Raw genomic sequence first — 24,689 nt, 5'->3', positions numbered from 1 at the left:
CCAATTCTAGCAGTAGGGGAGAGGAAGGCTCATTATTAAGGTAACATTTAACAGTATATTTGATTTCTTTTACTGAAATCTGCATGAAGGCTAATGCTTTAAAAGAAGGAAATAAAAAAAATCCCTTCCACTCCACAAACTGTTGAGATAGCATTGTTTTGAGGTATTCATGTCTTTGTCAAAAATACATGTAGCCTGAAGGGGCTAGAGTTGTGGCTCGATGGTAGAGAGCTTGCTCAGCATGTGTGAGGCATTGGGTTCAATCCCCAGAACCACATAAAAAATGTTTAAGAATAAAAAATACATGTAGCCTGAAACAATCACTAAAGCAGCAGATGTTACTTTTTAAGATTTGGATTTTTCTAAATTCTTTTGTTCTTCTACTTAAGTTCTTTTGTGCCAAATAAGCATATTTTGCAATCCCCAAGGAAAACAAAGGCTGTTGAATGAATGAACAAAATGTTAGGGAGGTTCCAGCTTGGGAGTCTGAGTTACTGTGGTAATGATGGCAAGACTGTCTCCCTTCCTTCAACAACACAACCACCTTCCTTGCCATCTGTGGCTTTAATTGACTATATAACTACCTAGTTAAGGATTGCTATATTCTGGATGTGGTCTGTTCCCACAAAAACTCAGGTTGAAATTTGTTTCCCAATGTAAAGGTGTTGAGAGGTGGTGGAACGTCTCAGAGACAATCAGGTTATGGGCACTCTGCCCTCATGAATAGGTTAATCTCTTTTGTGAAAGATTAAGTTAGGTCTCTCAAGGTTGGATTTGGTCTCAAGGGAGTGGGTTTCTTGAGACTGAATTAGTTACTGCAGAGTGAGTTTTGTAAGGTAAATTTACCCCTGGTGCTTTGTCTCTTCTTCATGTAATGACATCTGTCATGAGGCTCTTACTAGAATTCAAACAGATATTAGTGCCAGTGCCATGCTTTTAGACTTCCAGAACTGTGAGCTAAATAAACATTTTTCCCCCCAGAACTGGGGATGGAATCCATGGGTGCTTTACCATTGAGCTACATCCCTAGCCCTTTCTTTAAAATTTTGAGACAGTCTTGCTAGGTTGTGTAGGGCCTCACTAAATTGTTGAGGTTGATGACATACTTGTGATCCTACTATCTTAGCTTCTGGAGTAGCTGTGATTACAGTAATGCACACCATGCCTGCCAACATCTTTTCTTTATAAAGTATTCAGCCTCAGGTGTTTTATTACAGCAACACAGTACAGATGAAGGTAAGGACCATATTTACCTGACTGTGACTACATGACTAGATTTTGGTAAACAGAATGAACAGAAGTGACCCATGTAATTTAAAATGGCTTGCTCTGAACTTCATTCCCCCATTCCTGCTGGTTGGGAATCAGTGGCAAGTACTAAGCCAACCGGACAACCTGTATTCCTGAATTACTTTGTGAACTTGCTCATTTGCCTTTGAACTGCTGAACTTGAAAAGAATAAAATTCTACCTCATTTCAGCAACAAGAGTTTTTGTATATCTCTCTTATAGAGGCTTACTCTATTCCCTAGTTAGTAACAGCTTTGTGTTTATTATTTCTTTTCCTGATAAGCCCCACCAAGAATCTTCTATACACTAAATGATTTGTATATATTAAGACAATGTAAAAAGCCCATTAATGTAATTAAGTAACATTTATTTTACATTAAACAATTTTCAAAGAATACATTTAAAAACCATCTAGATGCTGATTTTATAGCATTACAAAAAATTGAGAGGCACAATTGAAGTATTCAAATAAATTGTGAGGGTAGAGGTGGGGGTCTATGATTGCTATCCATGTTGTTCCTTAGTCACTTAAAGACTCTTCATACAAGAATCTTTACATGAGGCAGTAGTGCACTTTCATTTAGTAGGAATAAATCACATAAAATATATACTTTTATACAGAAAGTGTTATTGTATTGTCACTTTCAATTACTTATAAAAACTTCATTTTGAATTGCACAAAAATTCTTCAAAACTGATAATTCCCAGAAGACGGGTCTTAGAATTATATGTCTAAATAATTCATTACAAATTAATTAGGTTACCATGTCTCCATAGATAAAAAACAATCCATGAAGAATACATTATTAAAGTGGGACATTTAAAAATCTTTCATAGGAAAATAGGCTTACACATTTGTCCCTAGTTAGCTAAGCTTCCCTCTACTTTAAAACAAATCACAGGGTGTCCAGAGTTTTAAATCAGAGTACCTATACCACAGTACAACGTGGGTATGTTTACATTAATTCATTTTGTGTATCATTCTACTGTAGTATCAAATTATCAAAAAGGCACATGGGTACATTCTTCAGAACAGTTTTGGTCTTCTTTTTTTTTTTTTTAAAAAATCACACATTTGTATGCAGTGATTTCAATCATGTTTAAAAACAAAAATATTGAACAAATTCATCTCAATCCAGGTGATACAGAATCCATGAAATCTCCGCAGGCACTTCACTTCCCATAGAATTTCTTGTTGAGCAGGTATATGAGAAGATTCACATTCACTTTAACCTTATCAAACATTTTCATTACAGCCACTCCTTCATACTGCATCTGAAGTAAGTCCTGAAATTGGAAGGAATATCATTAAATCTTAATTTTGACATTTTGCACATTTTAAAAACAGAAGAGTTTGGTGACAAATATGAGTCAACATGATATAATGATCTAAACTTTAGTGTGCATGAGAATTACCTGGTTAAAAACATAGGCTATCTAAAACTCAGATTTCTGGATCCCTTCCCCAGGAATCTGCCTGCGGTGAAGCCCACAAATTTGCATTTTAATGAGTTGTCAAGTGATGGTGATAATAATGGTCAAGACACCACACTTTGAGAATCACTGATGAAAGATAACAGATTTTTAAAATACAAGGACTCTGAGAAAATGACTATCATCAAGTTAATATCAGATATACTAATATAATTTCGATTCTTTTTTCAGTTCTAGGGATTGAATGCAATGGTGTTCTACCACTGAGCTACATCCCTAGCCTTTTTTTGTTTTCTATTTTGAGGCTGGGTCTTGCCAAGTTGCCCAGGCTGACTTCAAACTTGTGATTCTCCTTCTTTAGAGTCCTGAGTCACTGGGATTATAGCTATGTGCCACCGTGCCTGGCTTTAATTTTAACTTTCAATTAAAAAATTCAAAGCCCAAATGCTCCAGTGAAATATGGTACACCTTTTGTTGTTGTTATTTTCTGTGGTCATCTTTATTGTTTTTGGCTACTGACAAAATAGCATGGCAACAAAATTATATCAGTAATGTAATATAAATAACTTTTTTTCATTGAAGCCTAATACCTTACTACACTCTAGGCTGTTTGGAGTGTTCCCCCACTTGTGCTGAAGTATAATAATCATGCCTCTTCTGCCTCTCCCAGTAGACAGAAGAATAAGAAGAATATTGTACTACATTCAAGGTGTACTTTGCAAATGTCATTAGCAGCATTACAACTTTCCATCGCTGTGGTTCTACACTTTAAAACAGGAGTAGATTCTTATGATGCCAAAGTTCTGCATTATTTTCACAGATCTTTCAAATGCATCTGTTACAGGAGTACGCTTGGGTGTCATGGCTTAACCCATAAACACCAGCCACCTATAGACATTCCACCTTCCAGGTCAGTGATGGCAGGCTATTTTTTATAAGATGAAATGTGGCTATACATTGGGCAGATTGCTTCGAGCATATGCTGCGGAATGACATTTTTGCTTGGCGTGGAAAGGCTTCCATAGAAGTGTTCTTTTAAAATTCAAGCATGATTAAATAAAAATGAGAAAGAGATACACAGATTTTTGTTATAAATCTGGTGATAGAAGGATGTGCACTATATAAACAAACACGTATGTATGGGGAGAAGCACATTATTTACAGATGAACTCATGTCACCAATGTTTGTAGAACATTGTTCTAAGCAACTCCTTCTTGATATTTCTGTATACCTCATTCTCATTTTATCACTGCTACTAGGTTAACAAAGAAAATCAACTTTTAAAAACAAATATCTGGATATCACCAGCCATGTACAGGAGGCTAAGCAGTGACATTTCCCCATAACAAAGGACAAGTAGGCTTTCAAAAGTAGAAGATATTGCTGAACTGCCTTGGACTAATGCCTGAGTCTTAATTTCTTGTTTCTAGCTCTGGAAATTTTTTTGTTCTTAATAACGCCTGGGGACTCTATTACGCAAGACCACCTGCAGAAGTTGGAGCCATCTTTGAGGGAACTTTGGCTCTTGCCAGCTTCCTCCTCTACTTCCTCAATTTCCTCCAACCACTCAACTACACCCCTATATCATTTAGATATACTTCTGGGACTGAAATTCCATAGCAACTGATGTCCTTTTAACAAGAATGTTTTTATCCATTAGGATGTAGCAGATGCTCAGTTTCCCTCCGGGAAATGTAATATCTGTTAATCAAAGTCTCTTGGAAAAGGATTGAACCAACTTGGTTAGGATGAGAAAGAAGGGTGTATATTAGGGAATCAGCTGGAACCCCAAAGTCAGAAGCAGAGAAAATATGGCAAAAATTTTAGTCTTGATCTTACTATTTGCTATTGCAGGACCCTGCAACATAACCTGAGCCTTGGAAATTCTGTATTCTTGTGTGTAAGTTGAGGACAACCCTGCCAACGTCATCAGTGTGCTGGTGGGCAGTGGACTGAGATCAAGGTATCTGCAAACGCTTTCTGAACCACCTTTGTCTCATTGAGAGCAACCAAAATCTTGTGAGATAGGCAGTGGAGAAGAGCTTGGACCTCACTTGCCTTTTCCATAAAAAGCCCTCTGTTTTTCCCTGGGGAGAGGAGCAATTCCTACCCTGCAGCTCCTGATAAACACTGGATGTTACTTAATTAAGCAGTTCATCTGTTATCAAAGTCACACTGTCCTCTTGTATATATGACCTACAGTTATAGGATATCATTCTATCATGGTTTTCTTTGGGAAATAAAGGGAGACTGGACTGAAGATCACCTGGAAACATAGAGCTGTAATGTTAGAAGAGACCTGACTTAGAACTTAGAAACTCAGAAACTTTTCTCCATTCACAGTCCAAGACTCAGTCATCATGCTTTTCTTTGCTAATTTACACATTCATGTGATTATCTGAAAGCTACATATATAAATAGAAGCCTGAATTCACCTTTACAGAACTTATAGGCTAGGCTGACTCCACAGTCATGTGATCTTTGCAGCTGTATAGGGTCCCATCCTCAGAAGGGTCGTGTGTCCTTTGTTTCATGCTCTGTTGCTGTCATCCTAAAATCTTTCATATTTTGGACAAGGAGCCCTGTATCTTTAGTTTTTCACTGACCCCGAAAATTATGTAGCTATTCCAATTGTATGTTAGTAAAAACCATCTGGGGCGCGATGACCACTTGCCTATAGTGAAGGAGGAACATTTCACAATCAGTTTTGTGTATAAAGGAATGGTATGAGTAGCTAGTCCTACTGTATACTGAATCCTTTATAAAGAAGAAAATAAAGCTTGTTTTTTTTTTTTTTTCAGTTGTTGATGGACTTTTATTTTATTTATTTATTTATATGTGGTGCTGAGAATCTGACTCAGTGCCTCACATGGGCGAGGTAAGTGTTCTACTACTGAGCCACAACCCAGCCCCTAAAGCTTGGTTTTTATACCAATACTCAGAATAAGTCCCAGGAATTCCTGAGGTCTTTCTAAATACAACATAAGGTGTCTCCTTCACCTTTGATTCATCTGTCTGTCCAGTTGATATTGACTGGCCTTGGGTCATTTCCTTCCTGGCAACCACATGCATTTCTGTCATTTCTACAGAAGACTATGGTGTATCACAATCACATTGTTTTTTTCTTCCTTAAAGTTACTGGAGACTCTCATTAACTGAATTGCTAAATGAATACATTTGGAGACACTTAACATAAGTTAGAAAACAATACCATTTACTAAAATATGCATTTCATAATTACCCATCATCTTTAATTTATCTTGCTCAACTGATTTACCTCCTTATCTCAACGTCCTTATCAAACCCATTTAGCTCCCATTTTTCTTCTTTCTTTTTTACAAGGGATGCTAGACAGAAATGAAGAGCTCTGGCATATGCTCTGGTGAGGGGGAGGTAATTTTAGGGCACTGAGCCATGGGCTGAGCAGGCAGTGAGGCCAGAAATTACATCACTCGAAGGGGCTCAGTGAAGATTCTCACTGATCTGTGCAGAGGGCCTGGAAACCATTTTACAGGTATCTTGAGGTTCAGGCAAATAAGAATTATTTAAAAAGTGCTATATCAAAAAGAAAAAACTCCATTATTTCTTTAAACTGATTTTCCGGCACACCCCTGAGTTTTCTTTTTCACACATTTGGCTTATGCTTGTGTGTGTGTATGTGTGTCTTTTAATGAGAAATTAATGATAATTAATTTTGAGAACAATAGTTTTCTATCTATAAGTTTGTGGTCTGGATAATGTCTTTTATTCTTATGATCCAAAACATCTAACAAGTACATTTAAGAAACAGATGTAGGGGTTGGGGCTATAGCTCAGTGGCCGAGTACTTGCCTAGCATGTGTGAGGCACTGGGTTCAATCCTTAGCACTGGGTAAAAATAAATAAATAAATAAACAAACAAAAATAATTAAAAAATGGATGTAAAAACTATTCGAGGAAAGAGAAAGAAAAGAAGGAAAAATGGGTTCAGTTAAGTTCCAATCTTGGACACACAGTCTTCGAGAAAGAAATCCGTTTCCAACAAAAGGAAATGTTTCAGCCTTTATTTAATGGTTCTGAATTATTTTACATTTTTTTTTTTTTTTTTGTCTAAACCCAAAATTAGATATGGCTTAGAAAAATCAACTGCTATGATTTATCACATAAAATCATTTTAAGTTTCAATAATTTGAAACATCCCAGTTTAAAAATGAAAAATCAATGACAAAAAAAAAAAAAAAAAAAAAAGAGAGAGAGAGAGAGAGAAAACTGGCAAATAAGGCTTACCTTGGTCATCTGTTAAACCTCATTGTTGTTGTGAAAGTGCTAACCATGGAGCTACAGATGTCCCTCATCTAAAATTCAGTCCCAATTTGCAGAAACCCAGCTTACCTGAATATTGAGTTGCACTTTTTCCATCTCAACACCAAGGAACTTTGATCTGACATCAAATATGCCCACATCTTCTGTAGCTAAGATATCGAATATAACATTCTTAAACCTAATGAAGAAAGGAACAGTCACACATATGGAATTACAAATATACCCTTAAAGATGAAACGAACAAATGGAATCCTAATTAACACTTAGTGAATGGTTTGTGAAAAGTCTGTCACTAAAATCCTCACAGCATCTTTACCGACTTGTGCTCACCAAAGTAGGTCTAATATCTATTGTTGAGATTTTTGGCTCACAGAAACTGAAATAGTTGCTTTATTACAAAAGAGATGGAAGAAATGGTCCTTGCTTCTGAGGAACAAAGTAGAGTTGGAAATATATGAGTCACAGAACACAAGAATTATATATTGACCTCTGCTGTTGTCAGGGCAGCCCTCAGTATTTCAGATGGCAATTTTTGTAGAAACTTCAAAAGAGAAAGAAGCATTTTGTCTGAGTTTGGGTAGTCAAAAGATTTCTTGGGATTAACGGAATAGAAGCAAGGCCTTGTGGGGAGGCAGGAGTTAGGGACATGGCAAATGCCAGTGAATCTGACTTCCCTTGAGACAAATGTTGAGGGAGAGATGGGGCACTAGGCTTGTGATCCCTTCCAAAGGAAGAAACACTTGGTACCTGCTGTGGGCTGTGGAGGAGGGTTTGTCTTCTCCTTCACCTTGAACGCATATATTCTCAGCACCCTGTTGGAAGTAGCTCTGACCCAGGGGTTTACACAGTCTGTGGCTTTGAAATTAGAAAGGCACTGTTTCGTAATTATAGACAACTCATCTATCAAGACCAAAGGATAGCCTTTCATGTTCATTGCTATGACTCAGTTCTTTTGGAGGGATCAGGGAAGCTTGCAAATCCAAATGCACTGGACAAGCCATGGGAAACACCACCTTTCCATCTGCACTTCATATCACCTACTGATAGCACTAGATGCCAAAGGCCTGAGGGAAGACTATTGACAGCATTATGAGTGTTTCTCCCATAACTATATCCAAGGCTCATCCTTGAGATCAAATGAAGCTTTCTCAAAGGTCAAGGAAACCAAAGAAAGGGTAAGTCAGATGCTGTGTAAGTGGATGGTATATGTTCCGTGCAGATGCTGGGCCATACTTACTGGTTGGTTTGAAGGTCATCTATCCCTAGCAGGACACCTTTCTCATGCAGCTTTGCTGCAGTGTATCTCACCGGCTTTGCTCTCTTCGTCCCTTTGGGTTCTCCTTTTCCATCTAGTTTAATTGATCTTCGACTATTCCTGACAAAATAAGAACAGACCACCTGATGTCTTGACGTTTCTGGTAGTACAATGGCCATGCCCAGAGTGACACCATTGTTCACACCAAGTACCCATTGAGCTTAATGTGCACATTTCATTATAGTAGGTAACAATTTTCCCCAGATAGTAAAACCTTACCGCTAAACTGTTTGGAGAAAAGAATTTCCTGAATGACTCAAGTTTGTGTTACTGACTAATATTTTTAATGAAATTTATACCCTATGTTGTCAGGCATTTGGAGCTAACTGTCTATTTTAAGTCATTTCTCAAGTAGCTTTGGTGCAATAGCATGAACTATGTATTCCTAAGTGAAGAGATTACTAGAACTGCTTCAATCTATTTAATAGATACTATGTGGCTGGTCTTAAGTTCTTTATAAATATCACCTAGCATTTAAAAAATTAACATTTCCACAGGGTTTTCAAATTAATAAGTTCCTTTGCTTTATATCATTTCATTTTGATCTCACAGGAATACCTGAGGCTGATACTACTAGTACCATCCTAAAGATAAGAAAATTGAGGCTCAGAGAAGTTCACCGGTCTGGGGTCAAGATCATACAATGTAAGAGAGAATCAGAATTGATGTCCTGATAGGTTGACTGTAGAGCTTGTGGAAAAGACCTTAAAGTAACTACAACTATGTAAAGCAAACTCCTAACAATCTCATTTCTACTGAAAATCAGCTTGACCAACTTCTTCCCAGGTAGAATATAAAAAAAATACAATCCACAAGCAAATTAATTACAATTGACAAGTACTAGGGCCAAATAAATGAAGTTTACATTCTTTCCTTTTATTAAATTTTCTATGATTAATATAACTGATTTTTCCATACTGTATCATTTGCTACTGCTAATTTGATGACTAGGGCATATGAAAATATTGCATTACATATTTAAATGGATATTTAAAATTTGATTAGCATTGACCTAGACTAGTGATAATAATTATGAACAAAGAGTAATTCACTAGAAGTGGCTATGTAATGCATAAAAATCTATAATAGGTATGCTAATGGATAATGGAGAGCTGCCAAAGTTTGCCTATTGTGTCAATATTGATTTTTTAAAACCACTAAGCAATTTTAAATCACTATGCTGCTTTGTGTGATTAGCAAATATTTGGCATCATCTAACATTATCACGTACATAAAATCCTACTTATAATGAACATTCCAAAACCAAGTTTTATGTGTGTGTGTGTATGTGAATATGTAAATATATACAAGAGTAGTTGTTTTTAGAATGCTGTGTGTGTGTGTGTGTGTGTGTGTGTGTGTATGTGTGTGTTTATTCATTTATTTTTGCAGTACTAGGGACTGAACCCAGCTGTACTCTACCACCAAGCTACATCCTCAGTTCTTTTTATTTTGTTTTGAGACAGGGTCTAAGTTGCCCAGGTTGGCCTTGAATTTGTGATTCTCTTGCCTCAGTCTCCTGAGTATCCAGGATTATAGGCATGCACCACCATTCTCAGCTATATATTTTATAATAGTGTTTTAAAGCACCTTTGACAAAAAAGACAAAGGAAATAATGAAAGTTCTTTCCCAGATGATAATGTCATTTGCTTAAAAGACAAAAGGGTTAGTTGCTTTAATTCCAATGCTGATAGGGAATTAAAAAGTTGAATTCCTTTCTGACTTCTTAGGTCATAGAGGCCAAAAATGAAACTGAAACTTTACATTTTGGTTATAAAATAGAGCAAGAAATTTGCCACCCAACCCAACCTATCAGGATTGTAGTTTCTCCACATAAATCATGACATTACAAATGAACATGAAATGATTTTAACTTACTTCCTTTTCAAGTTGTCTAAACAAGTCTTTATGTAGGTGTCATAGTAATTAATTTGCTCTTCAAAAAATGCTGCCTTCCCATTAAGTGCATTCAGGGTTTGCTGAAGTTTTGCCAGTTCGGCTTTTCGTAGCTTACGATAGATTCTTTGATTGAGAACATCCTAAAATGACAAGTACAGGCTATAATAGGATGTTTAAACACAAATTTGCTTTATGAGAAAATTTGCTTTATGAGATTATGTTTAAACACAAATTTGCTTTATGAGATTGCCAGTTTGGACAAGAATAAGCACTCTTTGCAACTGTTAATCTTACGCATCTTATTTTGTTATTATCTCAACAACAGAGCATTCCCATCCCTCAGAACTACAAAGTGTGCATATATTTTACTTTAAGAGACTCACTAAAGTGTTTCTTTCTCTTGACAGAAAAATAAGAAGAAAATTTTAGAATGACCACACAATTCTTTTAAGGCAAAACAATGTTTTAAAAGAGGCAAAGAAAATCTTAGCAGGAATTGTGTGATTACTTCAGTCTATTTTGAATTTTCTTCTTTGAAGAATACTTTCAACTGAAATAGTTTGCATTTAATTGTTGAATTTATTTTAGTAATAAGTAAAAAAATCTTTTTTATCTGGCAAATACTTCTCAAGGTTTGAAAAAAACAACCCCCCTGGGCCCTCAAAACTGATTGAGAGGATTCAACGTTGATAATTGTATAGTCAGTCCTGCATACCTGTGGGTTCGAAATCTGTGAATTCAATCAAAGACAGATTAAAAATAATTCAGGGAAAAAACAACAATAACAAAAACATTGCATCTGTACTGAACATGTACAGACTTTTTTCTTATTATTCCCTAAACAGTATAACACATATTTACATTGTATTAGATATTATAAATAATCATGACATTTTATGTAAGGAACATGAGCTTCTGGAGATTTTGGTTATCAGTGAGAAGTCCTAGAACCAGTCCTCTAAAAATACTGAGAAATGACTATACTTGGATTTAAATAGAATTCCTAGAACATAAAGTTGAGTAAGCTGCTTATAGCTTACAAGAGTTGCGCTAAATTTAAACTTATAGATGTAAGTAGATATAAGGGGTTTCAAATTTTTTTTAAGAAATGCTACTTCTCTTTGGTCACTCAGGCTTACTGCCACAAGTGACCACAATTTTCCACTTAAGAATAATGTGTGCATTTTCCTACCAAGGGGTGAAAAAACTATTTTTTTTCTGATCATTTTTAACTGCCTTTAACTTATAGACCCATATTAATTTGCACATTTGAATAGAAAGAAAGAAATGAGTTTTTGCCCTAATATATACTTCTTTATCCTTGACAAACAGACCTCAGTCACTTCCTGTGATGTTTCCTTGCAGTAAGTGGAGATCCTTTTCTCAGGAAGTTTCTCATGTGTAAAAATGTGAGTTGAGAAAACAGAAACAAACTTTTAAGTCTGCATTGCATCTAGGCTACACTGCTCAAAAATAAATGCTCAGGGACAGAGTTACCACCACAATGGCAGGTTCTAAAAACAGTTGGGAATAATATAAGATATTGATAGGGTAACTAACAACTCAAAAGCAATCTCTTCTAAAAAGTGTTATTGAAAAAAAAATATATATATATATAGGTACTGCTAATTTGTTTTAACTCCTGGGCATTTATTCCTGATTTTGTTTCAATGCTCCTACGTTAGAGGAGTTGTAGCTATTCTCTACTAAAAATCATCAACTACTCTGAAATTTAAAAAAAAAAAAAAAAATCAGTAATATTGAGGCAGGTCAGAACCATGGACATGCAACCATAAAGCCCTCATGTCATTTCACAGGGTGCCCAGCATGTGACTAATGATTAGCAAATGTCTGTTAAATGAAAAAGGAAGAATACTGTTTCTAAAACCTTGGCGATCTCATTGAGGATGTCTTGGTATTTATTTTTGGATGACACAAGTCCAGTCTGCTCTAAGGTTCGAAGATTTCTCTGGATTTTCCTCTTCTTCTGCTCAAGCGGCAGCTGTGCATCTTCGATCATCGATTGGCTATGCTTCATTTCTTCTGGAGTCCTGGAGTCTATAATTGCACGGCTCACCATGTCTTTGTTGTGATCTGTTTCCTGAAGAGAGAATATCAAGATGTTAATTTTTCTCTTATCTCCTAACTTCACAGGTTTAGTAGCTAGACAAGGTAAGTTAATGTCAAAATGAAAGCAGTCTTCACACCAAGCCCAAAGACTTAGCACCAGGACATGTTCTTCATGGTTTTGAAGTAGGACTTTGGAAGGAATTAGTTCCTTTTTTGGGAATAACATAGTAGTGATGTCAGGTCTAATTTGGGCAAAATTCCAAGCTACTTTATTGCTAAGGTGACAAATCACTTTACTAATGAATATGTTTTTATGGATAACTGCTATTTTGTAATGCCCTGGATGGAAGGAATTACATAATCCACTTGACAAAATTCAAACTAGATTATCTATTAAAATGTGGCTAGAGAACCTTGAAAGTATAAAACCAATGAAAATCTCACACACCACTCATATATATTATGGAGATCCTTAAGCCAATCCAATAGCAAGGCAGACAGAGAGTTTCATTCTAGTAACGGAATAACTCTCAAAATACAAACATTGAAACACCTGTAGAGTTTCTTTAAATCAAAGGGAATAAGGACATTCTATCGCATACAATAAGTTTCTGAATAAATGAGGAAATGAATGAACACTAGTTTGTTCAATAAAATAATAATAAAAAAAAACTGGTGATCTTCTCACTTCATTGTACTAGACAACTAAGTGACCCATTATATGACTTCTAAGGATATGATTGTTATCAGTAAGACACAGGACACCCAGGTGAACATTGTGGAAATAGGAAATTTATCCAGAACTATCTTCCTATTGTGGGATAAAATTACATTCAGCATAAATTGGATGCTACACTTTCTATTTCATTCCCCTTGATATTCCACATGGGTTTTATATATGGTTGAGCTCAGATGACCACAATAATAGATACAATTCCTTATTTCCAGGCCTTGTCAGACAGTTTCCCCCAGATAACAGTAAACATTTTGCATGAAGATTTGTTAAATTCAATCCCTGTGGATTATATTTATTATTTTATACTTAAATACAAATTACCTGCTGTTCAGTTGCTGGTGTCTCTAAGATTTCAGTCAATGTGCTCCCTGGCTGGTTCCGGATCACATCAATTATTAGCTTTTTGGTCCTTACAAAAGAGAAAAGAAGAGACAGACTTTCAGACAGCAGTCCCAAGGCGAAAAAATCTGCAACTTCTGGCCTGGGGAGATAGCTCGGTCAGTAGAGTGCTTGCCTTGCTAGCACGAGCCCTGGGTTCGATCCCCAGTACCACAAAACAAAAACAAAAACAAAAACAAAAATCTGCAATGCACAAACATAGATACAAAAATGAAGCTTCGAAGGTAATTCCTTAAAACAAAACGTGCTTTCAGAAATTCACAAGGTCTATTTTAAAGCTCCCCCAAGTTTGTGAATGCTTGTTAATCAAAGTCTGGGCCTTATATATTTGATGCTAAAGGATTAAGACATATGCAAAAGATTCCTTGTCTAAATACTTTTAGACAGAGACCACTTTTTGATGACTAGCAGGGACAAGGGCTGCCATTATGACTTGCTACTACAGAAGGATAGTTGAAGAAGTGCCAGTTCCCTTTCCTGACTTTAGCAGCATTTAAACTTCCGAGCCATGAATATACCATACTTTTCTGCTATGCAAAAGTTATGAAACAGTTTGAAGATGGCTGCTTCTGTGTGGCCGGGGGAAGCTTTGCACTGCTGTTTGATGGAGGGTAGGAGGATGCTGATGAACTAGCAAATAGGGTTGGGTTCTTGTCTCCATGGAAAAGAGGAGGAGAGGAGAGCAGCTCTGTGGAAGTTCAGAGCTGGAAAATCCCTCTGGATGTGTATGTGCTCGTTATGGCAATCAGTAACCCCTATCTAATTAGGGATCAGGTTGTGTCATTATGTCAAAAGATTTTTATAGAACAGGTAAATGGTCAAGTTGGCTCATGCTGAACAGTATTATTGGAAATAACCTCTCTTCCAAAAGAAGGAAGGCAACATAAACAGAAGTTTCCTTAAATTACAAATAGGTCAAGGCTGAAGTTTACTTTTATTGTGGTCCTGTCATTGTACTTAATTTTAGTTCTGTCAAAGAATAGACTTCTTCCTCAATAACAGCAGGAAATGTTTACATAGCATGAAAATTGGAAATGAAAATAAAATGTTCACATTTTGAAGCTTCAGGGCAACTGTTTTCAAATGACTCCTTAAAAATAGGAGTTTTGAAAATGAGATAAAATAATCCAGTAAAGTCATCTGTAAACATGATTTTCTCATTTCCTATTTACTGTACGTCTTCATGAGAAGAACCATCATGGAGCAGCTGCCTTTCGTCTCTTCCCCCCAGCCTCTGGAGAACCATTTCCTCTGGCCCCGTGACCCTCTGCTGCTGGGGATTTTCAGGCTGTCTGAGAATGCACAGCTCAAAACGCCACTGAGAGTCAAAGGTGGGCACACAGCTAATTATAGCCACGTGGGAGAGAGGGCACAGTTCCTGAGGTGGCTGCAGCTTAGGAGGCTGTTTCTTTTACTTCACTTACACCTCCTGCCTCTAATCATCATCAGAAATAAATTAAACAGATTTAGTTAAAAATAAAAACTTTGGATGATTTAAAAAATGTCAACAGTGACTATGCCTTATTTGAAATAAGATTCTAGAAACTGCTTATGATATACACACTTCCAGGAAAATCGTAGCTGATTTTCTTTAGAGAAGCTGTCTAATGATCAAGCAAGTAGGGTCACTTACACATGTCCTGCCCGGGACAAAGAATGTTTATTTGTTCAGGAGTAGCTGGAGGACAAATTGGTCACAGAACACATTTCTCCTGGAATTCTACTTTACATCATTCCTGTGGAATTCATTGCCAAAGTTCTACCCTAGACTCTTATATCCAAATAACTGTTCAGGCCCAGGACAGGGAGTTCAGCTCCCTCCCACACTGTGTCTCTTAAGGGTTAGGGACACTGGGGTCAGACAGACTTGAAGCCAGCCACATCTGGGTTCCTGTTACATACCAGTTGTATGAACTTGTGCAAGTTATAACCTCCATTTTTTTTTTTTTCATTTGTAACACAGAAATCTCTGTGAGAACTGATATAAGGACAGAACAAAAAAGATGTCATGTAAAAGCATGACATTATGATGAAGAAAGCTGTGCTGCCAAGATGGCAGCCACTTGCCACAGTGGCAACTGATCACTTGAAATGTGATGTCTAACCCAAATTGAGATGGACTGTGAATGCAGGACACAGCAGAGTTTGAAGACAAAGCATGAAAGAAAGACTCTGCAATATCTCTTTAACCACTTTTTACATTGATTACCTATTGAAATAAAAATAGATTTTATATGCTGGGTCAAATAAAATATACTAATAGAAATAATTTCTACTCTAAACACAAAGAAATAATATGTGTGAGGTGACTGATATGCCAACTATCCTGACCTGAGCATTACATATTATATACATGGTTTGAAATATCATAGTATACCCTTAAATATGTATAATTACCACGTATCAATTCAAAAAAATTGTGAAATAAAAGTCACTGGGGAAAAAAAAACTCTACATGCTTCTTTTTAAAATGTGGCTTCTAGAAAATTTAAAATTACATGTGTGGGTCATATTAAATTTCATTTGGAAAGTGCAACATTGGAACATTCCATTCTTCAACAGGAAGCTAGCACTCTGAGAGGCCCACTCCCTGGACCTGGTTAGTCATAGGACTTTAGTGCCAGGGGAACCTTTGGAAACAATCCTCTGGCTGATGTTACAAATGCAACAAAGACATAAGAGGTTTAACGGGTAAAATTCTCACACTGCTTTCAAGTGTTGCATAAAACGAGGCACATTCCCTTCTCATATAATCAGCCATCAGCCCCCCTCACCCTCCACCACCACAGATTTGTAGAGAGGTACTGGGGCTGTGTTGTACCTTAGTGTCCTGTGTCCTATGTCCTTACATACCATTTTTTTTGTGATGTGGATCAAACTCTGGGCTTCGTGCATGCTAAGCGTGCATTGTACCATGGAGTATACCCCTAGCACTATGCTCCCTCTTCTAGCACCTTTCCAAGTACAACCCCATAGGCCCTTAAATCTCCCCATAATAGGATCTGGAGAGAGTTCACAGCCTAGTTCACATTTCAGCTGCCAACAAACTTCTATTTTTTTTTTTTTTTTTTTTTGAGGTGCTGGGGATTTGAATCCAATGCCTTGTGCTTGCAAGGCAAGCACTCTACCAACTGAGCTATATCTCCAGTCCCCCAACAAACTTCTTAAGCTGAGTTGCCCTCCTCACTCCAGTGCAAACACAAAACTCTAGATAGGTCTGCCTGGTACAAGTCAACTGGTGAAGTACTGGTCCCATGACTGTTTGATCTGTAAGACAGGCTGATCCAGACCAAAAGTCCTGCCTTTACTTAACAAGGAGGTCACTAACTCTAAGAACTAAGAAAAATGAAATACACCAGGGAGTTTATTCATCATAGCTATGCTCACAGCCCAGTGTCAGTAAATGAGATCAAATGGTGATTTTAAATTGGTGCAGCTCCTTTGACTTGGCTACTCTATCCATGTGGCATCTGTCTGAGCCATTCCCTTTGTCATCTGCCATATAGTGTGCCCACTGTTGAAAAGGAATGTGTGTTTGTGGAAGCTAAGGGTTATTTTTGGTTGTTTAAAACTCTATTGACATCATTATACATTTTTAGCACCAGACCTCAAACATCACCTTAGCCATTGAATGCTCCTGTCAGTTTGAACCAAAAGCAAAGAAATCTTCTGGGTGGGATAATGAATCTCTAAACTGAATCATGTGAAAGGAGAAAAATTCTTCAGAGATGACAACTGAAGTACTTGGGCAGGCTAGTATGATTAAAAACCACAAATATTGCCTTCTACTTAAACACACATACTTTTATAGAAATACAGGCTTAATAAAGTCCAGAAGGGTCACACATTTTAAGATGAAATGTAAGTTATGATGAGAGAGACTTACAATTTTATTATTCTTTATAATGTATAAGGTGTTAATATATGATTTCATGTGATGCTCATAGCCTCTCCCAAACATTTCCACTTAAGGATGGGGACCTTGAGGGTTAGGCTACGTGCTGGATCCTTTGGCCAACAAGTGACACATTGAGGCTGTAATACTACCTCACCCTAGAACTTCTCTCCCAGGCTTGCTGGTTTAATATCACCATGTTTGTCAGTAGTGGGAAAATGGCAACAGCCACGCTGAGGATCTCTACTCCATAAACCTGATGAGGGGCAAGAGAAATCAGTATTTTTTCCTACTTCACTATGTGTCCTTTGTGTCTTTCAAGTCTAGCAGGCTCCCTTTGGGCTTGTAAAGGTGCACCAGCATCAGTTGTGCAGAAACTCCCCTGTCATAATTCTTACTATTTATTCTAGAATTCCTAAGAGTGCAAAGAATACCTCAAGGAGTTGTAACACATTGTGGGCAAGAGTTTAGGTTTGAAGGATTTAATATTAGGTTAAATCTACTCCACTTCCTATATCTATTACCCAGGAAAAGGTCTGTGTCTGTTCTATGCCTATTTTTCTCATCTGTGGAATATTTTATATGTATTTTGTATATGCATGCCATCCATTCTCTATGTATATGTATACATAACAAACAATTAGAAATACAGCAAATATTTTTTGCTCCTTCTATGGGTTGTCTTTTTTCTTTTGGTCATATCCTTTTCTGCAAACAAACCAAAACAAAACACTTTTTTTAACTACACAAGAGCATAAAAGGATGATCGACAGATCATGTATATCTAATAAAGGTCTAGTATCCAGAATATATGAAGAACTCTTATACCCCAGGATCAAAACAAAAACAAAACAAAACACAAATCAAAGAACCACTTAATTTAAAAATGGGTAAACAACTCGAATATACATTTCTACAAAGAAAATATACGAATGATCAACAAGCACATGAAAAGATGCTCAACATCTTATGACTAGGGAATTCCAAATCAAAACCACTACAGCTGGGTATGGTGGTGCATGCCTATAATCCCTGTGGCTTGGGAGGCTGAGGCAGGAGGATCAAGAGTTCAAAGCCAGCCTCAGCAAAGGCAAGGCACTAAGCAACTCAGTGAGACCATGTCTCTAAATATAAAATACAAAAATAGGGCTGGGGATGTGGCTCAGTGGTAGAGTGCCATGTAATTTAATCTGCTACACCAAAAACAACAACAAAAAAAGATACTATAAAAATATTCTATACACCTGGAATGGCAATTTTAAGAAAGAGAAAGAGAGGAAGGTAGAAGTGCTGTTGATAAAGAAGACAAAGTAGAACCTTTTCTTGGCACTGGGGATTGAACTTGGGGCCCTCAACCACGGGAGCTACATCCCAGCCATTTTTATATTTTGTTTTGGGATAGGGCCTTGCTAAATTTCTTAGGGCCTTGCTAAGTTGCTGAGGTTGGCTTTGAACTTGTAATCCTTCTGCTTCAGCCTTCCAAGTTGCTGGGATTACAGGTGTGTATCACCATGCCCAGCAAAGTTGAGTTTTTATACCTTACTAGTGGAAATATGAAATAGTGCAGCTACTGGGGAAATGAGTTTGGCGACTCCTCAAAAAGTAAACATAGAATTACCATTTAATCCAGCAATTCCATTCCCATGTATACACCTCTCCAGAAATGAAAATGGGTGTTCAAACAAAAACTTTACACCAAAATACATAGTAACACTGTTCACAATAGCTAAAAGGTAGAAACAATCCAAATGTCCATCAACTGATCAGTAGATAATCAAAATGTGGTATATCCAAACAAAGAAATATTTTTCAGTTATCCAAAAAGGAATGAAGTACTGATTCCACACTGCATGAAGGAAACTTAAAAACATTATGCTGAGTAAAAGACATAAAAAGCCACATTATATGATTCCATTTATATGAAATATCTAGAATAAGTACATTCATAGATTCAGAAAGCAGACTAGTGGTTATCAGGGGCTAGAGAGAAGAGGGTCAGGAGGGAACGAACTTTGGGGATGATAAAAATGTGGAACTAGATAGTCATGATGACTGCACAATGTTCTGTTAAATGCCACTGGGTATGTTTTAAAATGGGTAAAATGGTAAATTTTATGCTGTGTGATTTCTTCCATAATAAAAAATAAAAGAACCCACTGGCTGCACATAGTATGGTGATTGGAGGAATAGACAGTGTGGGTTTCTTGTGCACACTAGAGAGCTGAAAGACTGCCACATAGTCAGGGGCTGGGTAAGGCACGCGGGACAAAGCGGGTTCCCAGGCCAAGATACATCACTTCCCAATATGCCTGACTTGGATGGTTTTGTTTTTAATGTGAATTCTAAGAATTTGCAGAACCAACGGAGACTCGTGTTTCAGAATTGCATATACATGGTATTCAGATTATTTGATATTTTAGACTTCCTCAAATTGTAATTTTTACTCATTAATACAGACATTTGAGTTGAAGCAAATGCTCTTAGAAATGGTATTTGAATAACAGACAAAACCAATTAAGAGAAAATTAAAGGACAAAGCTTCTGAGATCCTGGGAGGCTCAATCTAATTTCATTTGCATGGCAGAACCATACAATCTAGAATTTCCAGTTACCTGAGTAATTAGTTTCCCCTCTTTCTCCCTGCCCTTGCCTGAACTGTCTTCCTGAAAGTTCAATCTACTTGGTAATCAGTAGTTGAAGAACATTGCCCTCAGCTGTTGTGAGGCCCAGATGTGTTCTAGACTTCAGACCCTGGAAGACAGAGACTGTCACTGGTTTGCCACTGCTGTATTCCCGGTCTCAAGTCTGGCACAAAGCAGATTCTCAAACATTTGTTGTAAAAGTGAAAGGAAGCTTAGCTGATTGAAGACAAAATAAATAAGGCTCATAGAAGAAGCATATATCTCACAACATAGCACACTGAGAAAGCTTATTTTTGGTGTGGGGGTGAGTGCTGGGGATAAAACTCAGGGCCTCATGAATGCTAGGCAAGCATTCTACTACTGAGCTATCTCCCCAGGCCCAGGAAGCTCTTTTTGACATTTATGTGAGTGGTGGATTATCTGGAAAAAAATCAAGGGAAAATGAGTGCTGTTTGAAGTATGTCCGTGGCAGGACAGAAAACTCAGCACAAACGAAGATAATCTCAGCCCTCTGGATGTGTAGTTTGGAAGTCGTGTGCTGAATATTGTGTCAAGGCATATTTATTCTTGTTTGTCTCCCTTTCTTTCATTTTTCACTCCAATATATTATTGTTCTAATGTGCAGATGAGAACAATTATATAGTTCTAATTGTTCTTCATCAGTTCTATTTGTTCTGATGATATGCATCATTCTCTTTATATAAGTTCTTCAAAACTGTACTGTTTGATGAGCACATGTTTTTGATTTATGGTGTTTTGATTTGTGGTATTGTGTTATAAATCTCATTCTCTTTCTTACTCTGCATAAAAGACTGATGTAGCAAATGCACAAAGCCTTGATGGAAAAATACAGTAATAATTTAAAGTGCAAATGCTGCATTTGACATCTTTCAGGACAGGGAGTAGAAGATGAATAAAGTCAAGGCTGGTACAGATATCCAGGATTAATTTAATAGGAAAGAAAGTCAATAAATGAGATAAGTCTGTTCATATGTGCCTTTTTACATTATCATTTTATACCAGGAATAAAATGTGGTTAAAAGAATTTTTTTGCTAATCTTTTAATCACTCTGAGACAGATATTTCTGTGAGTTAATTTCAATTCTTATAGAAAAGGTATCAAAGTACTACAAGGAAATTAAGAACCAAGGCAGATTTTGTATATTATTATAATACTTAGTTCTTTCCTAAATTATGAAAAGTCTACTACCTTTTGGTCTGATGTTTGATGGATAAACATAATAGATTTCAATATTTACCTACTGTTTAATAAGTTATCTGGGAGTTAGCCTTACTTGATTTTTCAAGACATAAAACTAGAGATGTGTCCTTTAAGCCCCAAACTAACTTGCTAATGATTTGGTTCTGAAACTTTCCCTGAAAGCTCACGTGTTAAAGACTTGGTTCTCAGTGCAGCAGCGTTCAGAGGTGGTGTTGGGAGGTGAGTGGATCACTAAGGCTCTAAGCGTACAAATAGACTGATCCATCCATGAATTCATAGCTTACTGGGTCATTGGGAGGTGGAGGAAACTTTAGGAGGTGGAGTCTTATTGGAGAAAGTAGGTCACTGGGGTTGTTCCCTGGAAGGGGTTATTTTGCACCCCACCCCCTTCCTCTTCTTTTGCTTGCCCGTCACCATGAGGTGAGCAGCTTTACCATATGCTTCCTGCCATGAGGTTCTGCTTTGCCAGAGACCCAAAGCAATAGAGGCAACTGACCATGAACTAAAATCTCTGGATAAATCTTTCCTGCTTTTAAGTTGTTTTTCTCAAGTATTTTGTCATAGAAACAGAAAGTTGACCAACACACTTACTTTATCATGAGGCTTCGGCCGTCCATACCTTCACCATCCTCTATATCATATTTGCTTGTCAAGTAAAGGGAAATCTCAGTCTTTGAGAGTTGATTTAGTGTATTTGCCTTGTTAGGGTCATTGGGGTCAACTGCTCCTTCCCCTGTAGAAAAAAATCCCAACAGTGTTATTCTGGCAATTTACTCCTTGTGATGGCATCAATAATGAAAGATGAAGGTTCTGCAGGACACAGGATAGGTAATAAGATGAGTGATCACTGTCCCCACAAAACCACATTCTACTGTATCTGAAGTGGCTTTTTAAATTAAAAAAAAAAAAATTTGTTTTAGTTGTACATTTATTTATTTTTATGGGTGCTGAGGATTGAACCCAGGGCCTCACACGTGTTGCCAGTCCAGTGCTCTGCCACTGAGTCACAACCCCAGTCCCCCCACTTTTTAAAAAAAATTTAAAAATTTATTCTGATTTGTGGTACATGACAGTAGAATGCATTGGTATCTTTTGATAGCTCATACATAATTTGATAGAAACATTAAGTAACATGGGACAGAGAAATTCAAAATATGAACAAATAACAAAAAAGAGAAAACTATTAATAAAAGAAATCCTTACAAAACACAGTAAGAAATTTTCCATTTTCTAATAAATATGTTTCTGTAATGTTTTCTCTGTGAAGCAGATTAACAAACCCTTTGTGATATATCTGGAGCTTATCTTCATATATATAAAAAATGTTTTACAATCCAGGACACTATGAATTACAGAAGTCTTTGTTTTTGGGTGCGGGTGAGTAGAGTACTGGGGATCAAACTGGGGGCTTGGCACCTGCTAATAAGCAGGTGCTCTACCAGTGAGCCACACCCCAGCCCTGATTCACAGAACCCTTAATGCAAAAAGCGGGAAAAGGTAGTTATTCTTAAAATAAGCTTAAGTATTAAATTTTAAAAATAAAATTTTTATTAGGATATGAAAACGAAAAGAGCCAAAATCAATAGAAACGAAGATTAGTAGCAGGAACAAACTCTTACCGAGGAAGGATTCTACAGTGGGCACTTCTCCCAGCAACTCCAACAATTCATTGAGTAAGTCATTTCTTTCAGGAGCAATCGCATCCTGGTGTTCCAACAGGAGCTTTATACAGAGAGCAACACATGTGCAAAGACAGGTCAGTTCCCACCTGCTACCATATTTATTCTTCCTATTCAGTTTTCAATATTTTCTCCAAATACTGTTTATATATTAAATATTACTGTTTATATATTAACTATAAGTCTGACATTTATTAAAACTATGGTCTGCCAAGGGACACCATTTTTATTTTATCTTGAGGGTATTTCTCTATGTTAAGAAACTGTAGAAAGAAATGTATTCATAAAAAAAAGCTCCTTATTAGCAAGATTTTGTGCTCCCCATTACCTTTACAGAAAATTCAAAATTGAGGAGGAGTCTAAAATGAAACACATTCTCTCAGCTAACACTGGCAGCAAACTGGAAAGCATTTCCATAACTCTTCTGAGATCAATCATGCTGCAATCAAACACTATACTTAGATAGTTAAAAAGTCACAACTATTAGCTATTTTAATTTGTTGTCTGGCCTGGAAGATCTTTCATGGGTAAGGATGACAGACATATCTTAGGTAGACCTAAGACCTAGATGTGATCAGTGGGTCCCCCTTTTTATGATCCATAAAAAGTTCAAAGATAAGTAACAACTGCTGAGGTGTCTTTCCAGGTCTTAGAAGTAGCAGCATTCGAGGAGAAAATGATAAAGAACAAAATATCTTTTTTTGTTTGCATTTCTAATCAAATTGAAACAAGGTTTCTGCGCTATGAGATTAGTATCTCTGGTGATTGGAGATATACTTTTAGTTGTGAACTACCTCATGAAAATCTGAATCATAATGACAAAATTAGAGCCTTTTCCATTTTCAATCTTTTTATTTTTATTTTTTGGTACTGGGGATTGAACTCAAGGTCACTTGACTACTGAACCATATCCCCAGCCCTGTTTTGTATTTTATTTAGAGACAGGGGTCTCACTGAGTTGCTCAGCACCTCGCTTTTGCTGAGGCTGGCTTTGAAATAACCATCCTTCTGCCTCAGCCTCTTGAGCCACTGGGGTTACAAGTGTGTGCCACTGCGCCGGGCTTATTTTCAATCTTTTTGTCCTAACAGCTTTACTGAGCTATAATTCATACATCACCAAATTCATTTAAAATGTTTCATACTCAGTGTTTAATATATTCACAGAGTTGCACAATCATCACCAGTATCTAATTTCAGAACATTTTCATCGCCCTAAAAGAAAACCTGTACTGTCCATTAACAGTCTCCACTATCCCCTGCTCCTAGCCTCTAGAAAACACTAATCTACTTTCTGTCTCCATGAATTTGACTATTCTAGGTATCTCACATAAGGGGAATCACATGGCATTTGTCTTTTTGTGACCAGCTTATTTTGCTTGGTGCGTTGCCCCTAAGGTTCAGCCATATAGTATGTAACAGAATTTACTTCCCTTTTGAAGATGAATAATGCATTTTATATGTGCCATATTTTACTCATTCAACTATCAATGGACACTTGGTTACTGTGAATAATGCTGCTGTGAATGTGGGTGTACAAATCTCTTCAACCTTGCTATCAGTTCTTTTGGGTGTACATCTAGAAGTGAAATAGCTGGATCAAATGGTAATTCTGTTTCTTTTTTTTTTTTTTTTTTGTAGCAGGGATTGAACTCAGGGGCACTTACCCACTGAGCCACAACTCCAGCCGCGCTCCTCCCTTTTTTTTTGGGTGCTGGGGATCGAACCCAGAGCCTTATGCTTACAAGGCAAGCACTCTACCGATTGAGCTATCTCCCAGCCTCAACTCCAGCCCTTTTTATGATTAT

At 37.0% G+C, this 24,689-nt stretch overlaps 1 protein-coding gene and 1 long non-coding RNA gene across 2 annotated transcripts in view; one reads left to right on the top strand and one right to left on the bottom strand.

The window, feature by feature from the left end:
* Positions 1-24,689, top strand: part of LOC306664408 — a 1,052,029-nt gene that overhangs the window by 271,033 nt on the left and 756,307 nt on the right. The window lies entirely within an intron of this gene.
* Positions 2,326-24,689, bottom strand: part of IQGAP2 (IQ motif containing GTPase activating protein 2) — a 284,608-nt gene continuing 262,244 nt past the window's right edge. The window contains 8 exon segments of the mRNA XM_079145190.1: positions 2,326-2,576; positions 7,096-7,204; positions 8,264-8,401; positions 10,221-10,381; positions 12,130-12,342; positions 13,369-13,456; positions 21,797-21,938; positions 22,825-22,927. Coding sequence (XP_079001316.1) covers positions 2,463-2,576; positions 7,096-7,204; positions 8,264-8,401; positions 10,221-10,381; positions 12,130-12,342; positions 13,369-13,456; positions 21,797-21,938; positions 22,825-22,927 — 1,068 coding nt within the window. The 3' untranslated portion in view covers positions 2,326-2,462.

This window comes from Sciurus vulgaris (assembly GCF_902686455.1).
Source record: "Sciurus vulgaris genome assembly, chromosome: 6".
NCBI classification, from domain to species: Eukaryota; Metazoa; Chordata; class Mammalia; order Rodentia; family Sciuridae; genus Sciurus; species Sciurus vulgaris.
The sequence above is the reverse complement of the archived record's forward strand: the minus strand, read 5'-3'. Positions and strand labels throughout refer to the sequence as shown.